The sequence below is a fragment of the Trichosurus vulpecula genome, chromosome 5, assembly GCF_011100635.1.
Source record: "Trichosurus vulpecula isolate mTriVul1 chromosome 5, mTriVul1.pri, whole genome shotgun sequence".
Lineage (NCBI taxonomy): Eukaryota > Metazoa > Chordata > Mammalia > Diprotodontia > Phalangeridae > Trichosurus > Trichosurus vulpecula.
The window spans coordinates 107,914,708-107,928,090 of NC_050577.1; the positions used below are offsets into that span (position 1 = coordinate 107,914,708).

Consider the following 13,383-nt stretch of genomic DNA (forward strand, 5'->3'; position numbering starts at 1 on the left):
AGTCCAGAGTAAGAAGGCTCACGCTTTTAGGGAATCCACAGGTGCATAACCTCAGCTTCTCACTGTAGCCGGCCCTAGACAGGAGGCAGGAAGGCACTACTCAAGGATCCCTCAAACGAACAAGAATGGGGGGTATGCAATTACTGGGATGGAAACTAATGAGTGAGCACAGGAAACCTCAGCCCTTGGGAGGGGAGCAAGGGAATCCTTGATGGGGGCGGGGCGCTACATAATCTGACAAGCCATTGAATCTCTGTGGGCCTTAGTTTTCCTCATTTGTAATCGGGGGCCGGGAAGGGGGTATTGAACTAGATGACTTCTAAGGGACCCTTCCAGTCACGAGATCCAGAGTTGAAGGTGTTGGTGCGTGAGATAATATACAGCATCAGCAGAAATGGTTCCTTGTCTTTAGACTGAGGAGCTTGAATCAGTGTCTGAGGTTCCTGTAGAGCCACATGCCATAAACAGGCCAGCACTGACACCGATTATAAAGAATTAACGAGGTGAAAAGAAAAAAAACCTAAAAATTTGATTCAGCCCAATAAAAGCAACGTCAATTGCAATGCTTACATGAACTATTTACCGTGCAACACACACACACACATATATATATATTATATAAACATTATTGCATAATGTCAGTTTGTCATTTTATTGGGTTTTAAAAGTAAATTCCATACATGGTATGGTTGATTTTCGTAGTTGATTATGTAACATAACCATCTACTCAATAAACAAAAAAATTAGTGGAATTTTAGTTCTAGCTCTGCCAGTCGGTCACCCTGGGTAAGTCATCTACCTTTTCTGGGCCTGTTTCCTCATCATGATCTGTCTCTTTCAAACCTATTAATTTCCACATCTGTAAAACAAGAGGATCATGGAACTTAGGACCAAAAGGATCATATTTAGTTTAACCCTCTCATTTTGCAAATGAGGAAACTCTGGCCCAGAGGGTTGGTTTAGATGATCTCTATAAAATTTTGTATTTTCCTCGAGCTATGCCAAGAAGCCTGGCTATTGTAGAGGAAAATGCTATTTCTTGCACCAAAAATCAAATATGTTTGAGAAGTCGAAGTCTCTTGCTATGACTGAAGATCGCTACCAACTCTAGGATTCTGGGAAATACAGAAGCAATCACAAAATGTGAACTCTTGGAGTCAGAGTCCACTGCCCAGTCATGTTGGGTAGTCAAACATGTAAAACCATCCAAGATTACTAAACCGCTCTGAAACCTGGAAAAAAACATGGTAAGCTTTAGATAGTAAGTGTTCTCCAGTCTGTTGTTCCAAGAGTGGTTCCTTTAAATCACTGCAAAGGAGACAGAAAATCATTTGTGGTCAAAGAGACTGTTGGATTGGGACAAATGAGGAAGGTGCTATCTCCTTCGACAATTGTGTCAAATTTGATATGCCCTTATGAGCATGCTGGTGCCATCTATGCGGAGATCCCAAGTGAATTGGGCCAAGAGAAGTCAAAAACTCTTCATGGCCTGGGATCCATCCTAGTAGGTACCCAACGCTGATATAAAAGGGAAAGAAAAAGAGCCCCAAATCTCCACCCTCCTCCCCAATTTGGTAGAATGGCCCTTCTTCCCCTTCACACCAGGAAATACTGGCATGCCCTTTTTAAAACTCCAACTAACACGGTGGAGGGCAATGAGCTTAGAAAAGCTACAACTGGGGCTTTGGAGGAAATACCTAACAAGGTATTTCCAAGGAAGTTAGGTGACATCCGTGGTCATACAAGTACTAGAGATATATAGTTGGCATTTGAACTCAGGGTCGGTACAGTCTTTCCACTCCACTCTCCCTCTCGTTATCAGGACGTGGGAAGCTCAGGGAACGTACTCGTCCCTGCAGTCCAACCTCCATCCTCCTTTGTGGACTGATGCTTGCACACCAGGGAAATTTTTTTTCAGATGAGTAGTTGTCTCCATGAACGTTAATTGCTCATCATGGGATTTTTAGTGACCACCTCCAGCCCAAAACATTGGGTTCCAAATTTCCCTTTCTCTTTGAACCAGGGAAAAGAAATGCTGTCATCCTAGACTTCTATGTAGTGGAGAAAGCCTGGGTCCCCTACCATTCATTCCCCTACTCAAGAGTTTCTTGCCTGAACCATAACCTGGCCTCTGAGCAAGAAACATAGAATTGTTTAGACAGACTTCAAATCAAGTTCAAAACGGTCTTGCTGTTGGCCTTACCCGTTCTCCCCATGATTATCTGTTCTCCTGAGATCTTAATTCCTATCCTCATTCTGCTTCCCTTTTATACCTACTGCCTAGTATTGTGGGGTCAGATTTCTGTATTAAGTTTCTACCAGATTTTGTCCTGTAGCCATGGTAGCCTGTATCTGTGTCAAATCCTGCATGGCCCAATCAATCCTTTAGGGAATTAAGGGTTATGTGACCCTAGGTTTCCACTGCCTAATATCTTTCACATGAACCACCACCTACCTGTGTTGATTACACTGCCTGCTCCCTCCTCAATTCCAAACTTTCCCCCCTGGACACCAGCTATGTGACTGCTTTTTACTCCCTGGAATTCCTGGATGCTGCTTCAGACCTGCTTACTGGAAACCCACTTTGTCTTTGGGTGCCTCCTTCCAATCAACATGGCGCTCCTACTTCACTGGCTCAATGGCAGTACCCCTTGTCTACAGGGATCACTAACCTTCAGCAACCCCACCAGACTGCTCTGGCTGGTTATGTGAAATCCTGATGCCTCCTTGCTTTCCCCTCTATCTCTCTACAAATCCCAATACTGATAGCCAGAGTTAAACCTTAGGTGATGTTTCAGCACTGGCAATGTTTTCCTGAGTTATCTTCACTTGAGGAGAGAAAGAACTGAGCATAATTTTTCTTAAAACTATGTTGTCTTTCACATACAATCCTAACGATAGGCAGAATAGCTAATATGTCTGATGTCAGAATGAGGACCCCAAAAATGTGACAGGCTGGAATGATGGACTGAAAGATGAAACTTAAGATTGAAAGTCAATCACACAACTATACCATAGGAAAGATCTAGATCTCACACACTGTTTAACCCAGGCCATGTTATTAGGTTAAAATATTTAATACAGATATTCTTTAATTCACATTATTCTCTAAGCTAGACTGGCCTTGCTGTGAGTTAGTGAGGGTTAAGCTGTCTGGTAAGTTGCTATTTGCTTTCCTAATGGCCTAAAAGAGCTAATGCCCTTCTCAAAGTGCCCAAAGCTACTGTGAATAGGTTAACATTGTGGTCTATTGTTTTTAACAGTATGGGTTCATATGAATCATTTTAAGTTGCTCTTCTATGTTCACTGAGGGACTTAAAACAATAGATTTAAATTGATGCAGGTGAAATTTCAGTTTAACATAATAAATACCTAGATTGTCCACTGTTGTTGGCTACGAAGTTTATAATAATAATAATATATTTTTTTAAATGGTCAGAAATAAAACACTGGATTTTGCTACTAAGGAAGTTGCAGGGTTTTAGTAACAAAAGTTATCCGTTAAAAAGATACGTTCTAGGTGGTTGAAATATTCACCCACCTGAAGGATAGGAACCATCTATCTTCCAATCACTCACATGTTGAAGATATTTGGATTCTGATTCCCAGGAAGTAACTTCCTCACTGAAAGAGCACTCATAGATGTTAACCTAGCTCCTGTAAGATCACAACTTTAAAATCACTGGCTATTCTAAAACACATGAAGAAGTGAGGCAGCAGAGAAAAAAGCATTAACGGTCTTGGCCATCTGGGTGATTCACAATACTCTGCTCTAAAGTGAGGATTACCATGCAGTATTTTTCAATTACTTGCCAACACTGCCCACATATACTAGTCTATCTTCTCTTCCAACTGGACAGTTTCTTTACTCTGCTCTGGATCTGTATCTTGCATCATAACTGTCCCTATCCTTCTGCTTTCCAGATGATGATATAGTCAAGCACCAAAAGCAAAAATATATTAACAAAGGATACTGGCAAACACAGGCAAAAGAAAATTAAGAGGCCTTTTAACAAATGGGGCCATTATCTGTAAGACTGGGATTTAGATTTGTGTTGCTTTTAGATCTAAATTCATTGTTATTCAACTAAAATATTACTTTCTAGAACCCTCTTTTCTATGGCATTCCTTTAATTCCTTCTGGAAAACTGACATCTGATTATACGAAATATAGAACAACTTTCAGCAGATAAAAGTTTGTTATTGATTTCTATACTCATGTACTGCTTTCCTACCCCCTTTTAAGACTTTATGGGGTTTCAAATCAACTCTTACTAACTAAATATTGTTCCTCTCACTGCTCTGTTTACACTGTGTTTTTATTTCATTTTGTGTGGCTGAATAAACAGAAAAATCAGAACACTTCTTCTTGCAGGTCCAAGTCCTTCCTTGTGGCAGAAATTATAAACCCAGATAGCTGAATATAAGCAGTACAGATGGCCTGGGTTAAACAGTTATGCCCAGAGTTCAGAATTTTTGCAAGTGTCTTCTTACATCTTTTGTGTCTTACATGGAAAGGAATTATCAATAAAAGAAAAAAGTGAGGAATGTCCACAGGAGAAAGTGCAAGGTGACAACTTACTGAATAATGCAGGTTGTTTAATGATGGTGATGATGGTGGTGGTGGTGGTGGTGGTGGTGATTGCTGCTTTCATTTTATTATCTTTTCTTTTAAACAATTAAGAGGTATAGCCTTTACACTCCACAACAAAAAATAAAGGCAGGAAGTGCTTAAGAAACAATCGCCCCAACAACCTGAGCATAGCAATTCAACGTAACAGAAAAATCAAGACAAGGTTTGATTTCAAAATTTCAATAAAAATGCAAAAGGTGTAATGCAACAGCTGTTCAACTTCCAAATCTAAATAGGCACTGTTTAAAAAAAGGGAAAAAAGAAACAAACATTTCCATTTTCTCCAGAACACGCACCCCAGCAATAAATGTTCTGAAATGTAACCAACTAGTAATCAATAGGTGGGAACAGAAAAGTTTCTAACCCAAGTTATATGGCCCCTCCAATTCCTGCCCCACTTTGTAATTTGGGATGGCAGGTGGGAGGGTAGGACAGAAGGGTAGAGGAAGAAATCAAAACAAGACTCCCAAAGCTGCTGCTATTTGGACTAAAAAAGAAGAATTTTACAAATGTTCAAGAAAGCCCAAGGCAAGTAACACAATTTGTTCATTCTAACTTCTACTGAAAATAAAACATAAGAGATTCACATTTTACTACATAAAACTGCACTTGTGAACAGAGGAACCTTTCAGAATTGTATTAGGGTTCACCAGAAATTACGGATGCAATTTTAGACTTCAGCCAGGAAAAGACGTTCAGTTAGGATTGAATTATAGCCAAACTTTAGATACTGCGCATCTAGCCTAGTTGGATCGGTGTCTGGAACGGCTGGGTTGTCTTGAACAGCTGTAAACTAAACAATAGTATGTAACTCCAGAGGAAGCTTAAGGATTGAGGAAATGTAGAGCCTGTTAAATCTCCCCGGCTTCACGCTCTTCAGAGCTCCTCCGGTCTTCTGAGCGGCCATTAGCACTCTCATAGGAACGTTTCTTATCTTTTCTCTCTCGGTCACGGTCACGAGGAGACCGCTCTCTTGAACTCCTATCTTTGTCACGTGATGCTAGGTCTTGGTCTCTTAATGACCGCTCTTTATCTCCAGAAGACCTTTCTTTTGAGGATCTGAAAAACATTATTTGAGAACCCAAATGTGACATGCTAAATAGAGGCAGCCCAGAATCGCACAAATGAAAGAACAAAGCAATTAGTATGAGAATGAGCACAGAGGGAAAATAACAACAAAAACACTTATTATCAGAAAGTACAGAATTCTGCTGTGGCTAATATAATACAGGATGATATAAGGATGGCCCAGAAAAACAAATCTCCCAATATAAGTAAGGTTTGAATTAAATTACAAATTTAGGTTGAACAATTCAACACCACACTAGTTTTAGTGCACACATAATTTTACAAATTAAGAAACAAAAGGAAATTTTAATTCTAGTTTCTGATTCAAACACATCAGGCATGCGCACTTGCTCCAGCATAGTATAGCTAAAAACTCTACACTAAATTAAAACAAACGATAAGGTGGGTCAACTCTAAAGAAGCTGATTGTTGATCTAGAAAATGAAGTACAAGGCCCAGAGTGTGACAGACTTTGGGGACAGGAAAGAAGCTGGCGGGAGAGTTTAAATACAGAACGTTTACAGCAAGAAGAAAAACTATTTGATTCTTTCTAACTTAGCTAGATGACTAATAGTCTTAACAAGAACATGAATAAGACATACGGGTTTTCAGAATCTCAGAGTTCAAAAGCACTGCAAAGGCCAACTATCTACCTCAAATGATGCATGAATCAGGAACCCCTCCCCCCCAAGAATATCTGAGAAGTGGTTTTCCAGCTTTCACTTGAATAACTCCAGGGGGAGAGAACCCTCTACTATCTAAGGTAGTACATTCCACTTTTGAGAGGTTCTAACCATTAAAGCATTAGTGATAACACTAATAATAATCGTTGATTACTAATAATCATTAGTAATTCCTTATATCAAGCCTAAATTTAAATTTGCCTCTCTAATGACTTCTACCCACTACAGCTACTTTGGCCTACTGGGGGTAATTCTTCCACAGAAGTGTCCTTCAAATACTTTGAAGTGACCTTCAAATACAAAAAATATACACCTCAGTTCTTTGATCCTCAAAATGTATGAACTCAAGGACCTTCACCATTTTAATTATTATCCTAGTTTCCCTTCCTTTGGAAATTCTCTGGAAAAAGTCTAGCAATGATATATCTCAGCTTAAAAAAAAACCTTAAAATAAAACTTTATCACCCTACCACCTTTGGCATTCAATGAAATACTGTTGCCATCTTGTCTTTAAAATTCAAGAGGAAAAGGTAAGGAAAAAGAAGCCAAGATTAAAATTCATTGAGATTTCAAGGAAAACAAAAACAAGACAAAAAACAAATACACATCACACAGCTAATAAATGGCAGAGCTGGGACTCACAATCCCAGTACCTATGCTATAAGACAGAAAATGTACAGAATGATAATATTGAGGTGTTATTAAGGTCCTACATCAAGGAAAGATTAAACAATTATAAATTGTGTTTAATATCTTCTTAGTAAAGCACAAAATAATACTAGTACATTTTTGAAAGCTATTCTTCATTGGATGGAGAAACAAAAAATTTTTAATTTCATCCAAAACAGAAAGTCCAGTTAATCATAGATTAATTTATTTAATCTGTAACAGAGAAGGGAATTTAAATATCTTTAAACTCACTTCCAATATCTGGGAGATTATGCCAGAAAAACAGATGATTTCTAGAAATTAAAAATCAACAAATCCCAAAGGATTAGCACTCTTAAAATAAAGTGAAACAGCAAATAAATAGTGGAGACATCCTGAATTTTCATAAACCTAGAGCAATTATGTAAGATGGGAAAATGAACAGTATCTTCCAAGGCCTCCGTGATTTCTATGGCTTGACCTTATATATTAACTCTAAATTCTCACTATTCCTAACATAAGCCCTCCAAAAGGTGTCACATATACAAAACGAAGTCACAGCACATCATATTATAGTAGCCAAGAACTTGAAATGGCTTGGAAAGCTGTCAGAAGTTTGACAAATGGAGTGACTAGTCATGTCTTTCAGAAGAACTGATGATGGTACATGCCTCTACCTCTCAGAAGAGTGGAGTAGAGGTCAGGAAGGAGTCATCTCTGTTATCTGACTACAGGTTTCTAAGGGCAGGGAAGAGTGGGGAAGAAGGAGAAAAAATTTTGGATGACAGTGATGTTCTTTTAAAGCATCAATTTAACTGCTCCACCTCCCTTCCCCGCCCCAAACAACAACCACCACCAAACCATGAAAAATCCTTTACTCAATCAGGCACACCTATCTGTATATGGTCCTCTACAAATGCCATACGCCCATTTTTATTTGCTTTTGCTCATGCAATTCTGCCCACCCCCAAGAATGCCTTCTTCCAAAAGGACCCACATGTACAAAAATATTACAGCAGCTCTTTTTGTGGTGGCCAAGAACTGGAAAGTGAAGGAATGGCCATCAATTGGGGAATAGCTGAACAAGCTGTGATATATGAATGTAATGGAATACTATTGTGCTACAAGAAATGATGAACAGGCAGACTTCAGAAAAACCTGGAAAGACTTATATGAACTGATGCTGAGTGCAGTAAGCAGAACCAGGAGAACACCCTACACAGTAGCTCTTCTCAGCAATGCAAGGACCTAAAACAATTCCAAAAGACTCATGACGGAAAATGCCATCCACATCCAGAAAAAGAAATATGGAGCCTGAATGCAGACCGAAGCAAGACTATTTTCTTTTTTTTTGTTTTGTGTTTTTCTTTCTCATGGTTACTCCCATTTGTTCTAATTCTTTTATACAACGTGACTAATGTGAAAATACATTTAATAGGAATGTACATGTAGAACCTATATCAGACTGCATGCCGTCTCGGGGAGGGGAAGAAAATTTAAAACTTATCGAAGTGAATGTTGAAAACCAGAAATAAATAAACTTATTAAAAAAATGCCTTCTTCCTTTTCTGTACTTATGGCATTCTTAAGCTATCTTGTTTAACTCCAACTATTTGTAGAGATCTTCCTCGAGTATTTTGCAGATGATAATTTCCTTCTCTTAAGGGGGGGAGAGAGACAGAATTAATTTTGTATGGTTCTCATAATTATAAATTTCATGTATTAGTATTATTCCCTTAAGCACATATTAATTCTTTGAAGAGAATTACATTTCCTCTTTCTCTTATATATCCACAACACCTATGCGCTCAATAATTATGAACTGATTGACTGAATCTGTGAGCAAATAAGACAAATGTGCAGCTGTATCTGTGGTTCTAAGAAAGGGAGCAGACTGGATGAAAGTTAAAGTCAAATGGAAAAATTTCCAAAGTCTTGTATACAAAGACTTTATTTGCAGAGCAGAAAGCACATATTACATGGATGGTAAACTGTTTCTTCTTTAGACAAGACAGACCTCCCTTCAAAAATAGTTGTAAAGGTATTGATTGTTTTGAGCATTTTTTACTTCGTGTTGGCTCCAGAAAATAAAGTCTGATTTTGTTCCAGGATCCAGGCAGCAACTACATGGCCCCAGAAATCTTTGAGGAGAGCCTGTCTAGTTTGAGCTAAGTATTAAAGTCCTACTCTGTAACACCTCACGTCCTTCACACTTAGTTCTCACACCCCAAATCCTTTTACAAGAACAAACCTCAACTGCTCTCCCCTGTCATTTCACCCTGAAGCAGAGATTCTTGCCCTTTTTTTGTATCACAGACCCGTTTGGTAATCTACTTAAGCTATTGACTTCTTTTCAAAATGTTTTTAAATATACGGAAGAAAATAAAATACATAGGATTATAAAGGAAACCAATTATATTAAAACATAGTTATCACAATATTTTAAAGAACAAGTTCACAGATGCCATGCTAAAAGCTTCTCCCCTAAAGCATTTTCCCTGCTCTTCAGGGTTTTCGTGCATTCCTAAGGTTCTAATTCTATTCTGTCAAGTCTGTCCCGAAAAACTCAAGTTCCTACCACACATTTCTTCAATACTTCAAGAACCTGTTATTTTATCAATCTAGACGACGACCATCTTGTTACAGGTGAAGGATTTATCAACTTCCAGTTAGACAGGCAAATCTCTACTTAGAAAATTGATGTACAATGAACGTAACACTAGGCCCACATTCAAGGCAGCCCCTCTCCAATTTGGTAGGATTGCAAGAGCTTTTGCTCTACTAGCATAACTTTCAAGAATCTAAGGGTCAACTTAATGACACTGTGAAGCACCTATAGAGGATTTTTGGTTGATGCTATTCTTAAAAAAGTAGAAGTGAAGGAGGGGGGAAATCAAGTTTATATCATCACAATATACTTTTGACTTAACTTATGCCATTTTCTTATCACATTAAACTAATTCTAAGAATTCTTTCTATTATAAACCAGGAGGGGTGTTCTTTTTTCTCTCAAATTATAAGAAATTTTGCATTCTTTTTAGCTGTCTAGACCAATGACTCGATACCTCTCATGAGATGAAGCAAAGTTGGGGGGAATATGACTACTATACAGATAAGTTTTGTCCAAAATATTTTATTTTACCCTCATATCATTTGTTTAGTCTCAATGGCTTTCTGAAAGTGTAACCCCGAAATATGTATTTTTCGTTCAAATTCTTGCACTATTTCTGCTCATATTTTCTGTTGTCTTCATGGCATCTTATATTGATATACTAAAATTCAAGATCCTTATAGACTCCCTTTATCATCAACAGTACCACCATGCTCATTTCCCAGCCTCAAAATTTCAATTAAGTTTCAATTTCTTTTCTCCACTCCTCTGCCATCCCCCTTTACCTCAATGGCTAATTCATACTTATTCCTTCTCTATGTCCTCTCAAGTGTGCTTTGATTTCTTTGCAGAGCCACACCCTAACCTAGGTCCTTACCCAAAACAGCAGCTTCCTAGTTGGTTTCTGCCACATTCAGGAATCTCTCTCTCTCTCTCTCTCTCTCTCACACACACACACACACACACACACACCTCTCTCCCCCCCCACCCCCCCATGTGGTATGCATACATGCATGGATGAATAGACGACAGATGTCTGAGTCTCTATTGCCTCTATTACACCAATTTCACAATCCTCAGTCTGGCCCACAACCACTTCCCCTTGTTTTATCATTTTCATTTCTTAATATACAAAGTAACAAGCTACTCAACTCAAATTAAGATCCACTTAATTCATCCCCTTTTCCTTTTTTGCTAATTCATTCCTCTCATCACTTTCAAAAGTCATCTCAAAAATCAATTCTTACAAGGAATAACTTTCTGATTAACTCGAACCCCAACCTCTCTTGTTACGTTCCTTAAGCAGACATATAGTGCAAGTATCAGCAATTAACAAATTAATAATTTGTACCTACTGATGTTACATGACCTATTTCTCTCGGGCTGTCCTTCTCTTGGATGATAGGGATAGTATATTTTTCTTTTGCATTCCCTACAGTGGTTTATATAGTGTTTCTTTATATGATTATGTGCCTCCAGTAATAACAAAAATGGAAAGGTTATCATTCTAAAGAAGAATTAACAACTGTATATCCACTTACAAGTAACGTTTTATCCACAAAATAAAGTTTTTGTGATCAGAAAATAACAGTAAATAATTGTATCTTTTTATATCAGGTGTGATTTTAATCTAAATGATTTTGAGATCTAAAGAAAAAAAGTGGCCATATTTGAAATGTATTCTTTAATATCCATTATTTACTAAACCTCACACAGAGTGTAAAGCAGTGCAATGAACTGGTATTTCATTGTTAGACTAATACCTTCTTTTGGATCGCTCTCTGCTCCGGTCTCTGGAGCTATGCCTGCTTCTCTGGTGGCTGCGGCTGCGGCTGCGGCTACTGGAGCGTGACCTGTGACGATGGCGTTTCTCACGGGACTTGGATCTAGTTCTTCTCTTTCGTTCTCGTGAAGTAGAGCGAGATCGATGTCTACGATGCTCTCGGGACCTGGATCTGTAAATAAACAAGATGAGATTTGGAATATCCTTCTGAAACCTTGTTATTGCTTCACTAAATCTGTTCATGGATAGAGAAACTTGAAAATACCATTAACATCAGGTGAAATTCAAGTTTAATTTTCTATTTTTTTCCTAAAGGACAATGATTTTAAAAATTCTCCCTCTATCTTTGAGCAAGTGCTAGGAGAGATTGGGTTAAATAAGCAGTAGATAGATTGAAGAGTACTGGGGAGCACAGCAAATAGAACACAGGGCTTGAGACTTGTAAAACCTTAATTCATATCTTGCCTCAGACACTTATTAGCTGTATGACTCTTCCCTGGGCAAGTCACTTAAGCTCCCTTAGGCTCAACTGCCTCATTTGTAAAATGGAAATAATAGTGCCTACCTCACAGAGTTATTGTGAGAATTAAATGAGATTAATATATATAAAGTGCTTGGCAATCCTTAAAGTACTTATAATGTTAACTATGTATTATTACTATTATCATTATTAATCTAAAAGGCAGAGATATAGTAAAACAGATTTATAGAACCTCATAATCAGAAGGACTTCAGTGACCATCTAATCTAATCCATACCTAAAAAATCTTTTCCACCACACACCAACTTGTGGTCACCTAGCTTCTCCCTGAAGACCTCCAGTGAGAGAGAACTCAACCCATGTTAAGGTGGCCCCTGCCACTTTGAGATAGCTCTTACTCTTATCAGTCTTTCCTTATATCAAACCTAAACTTGGTTCTTTGCAACTTCTGTCCATTGCTTCTAAGTCTGCCCTTTGGAGCCAACTGAAGCAAGCCTTAACTCCTCTTCTATGTGACAGTCCATCAGATACTTGAAGACAGCTATAATATGTGGCTGCCAATCTCCACCTTCCACCCCCATCTTTCTAGGCTTCTTTTTACAGGCTAAACCTCCCTTCTTCCTTCAACTCTCAGTGGCACGAGTTCAAGGTCTTCTACCACGGAAGCTGCCCTTCTCTGAACACTCTCCAACGATTATGTCTTCTGTAAAATGTGGCACCCAGAACTGTACACAATCCTACAGATGTTGTCAGACCATGGAAGAGTATAGCAGGACTATCACCTTCCTAGTCCCAGATACCATTCCTTTTCTTAATGCAGCCAAGAGTACCTTAGCAATCTTGGCTGTGCTCTTACACTGCTGGCTCACATTAAGCTTGCAGTCCCCTAAAATCTCCAGATTTCTTTCAGGCAAACTATTCTCTAACCACACCTCTACCATCTTATGACAATATAAGTTCTTTGAGAATAGGAATTGATTCATTCTTCAAATTTGTATCCCCAGTACCTAGTATAGCAAATGGAACACAGCAGATGCTTAATGTAATACTTGATGACTGACTGTGCTTGGGACTGCAACTTTCTGAACACAAAGTACAGGATTTTATTTCTCCCTATTAAAGGATCCTTTTGAATCCTGACCATCAACCAATGAGTTATAGATCTTAGCTTCGTGTCATCTACAAATTTAATATGCTTCGAAGTCATCTGACAAAATGTTAAACCGAACAGGGACAAGTATGGATCCCTAATTTAAAATTAATCATTTACATTCTAATATAATCCATCCACAGACACTCATCAATGTAAAATCCAACAGAAGTTCAAATACTAATTTCAAAAGAGAAACTACTGGTCCATTATTGAAGTGTCAAAAATGCTCTAATACAAAATTGATAAAAGTAAAGACTTCCACCCTTGTTTATGACCATTTCTTAGAGAAGTTAAATGATGCACAACAATCTCCAAAAAAAGGC

The 13,383-nt window shown here is 38.3% G+C and overlaps 1 protein-coding gene across 3 annotated transcripts in view; it reads right to left on the reverse strand.

The window, feature by feature from the left end:
- Positions 1-628: 628 nt before the first annotated feature.
- The window catches only part of LOC118849763 (putative RNA-binding protein Luc7-like 2), a 69,988-nt gene continuing 57,233 nt past the window's right edge, over positions 629-13,383 (reverse strand). For all 3 annotated transcript variants that reach the window (XM_036758730.1, XM_036758732.1, XM_036758731.1), the window contains 2 exons: positions 11,407-11,598; positions 629-5,692 (listed from right to left, as the gene is read on the reverse strand). In XM_036758730.1, coding sequence (XP_036614625.1) covers positions 5,485-5,692; positions 11,407-11,598 — 400 coding nt within the window. In that variant the 3' untranslated portion in view covers positions 629-5,484. The remainder of the gene's footprint in view (positions 5,693-11,406; positions 11,599-13,383) is intronic.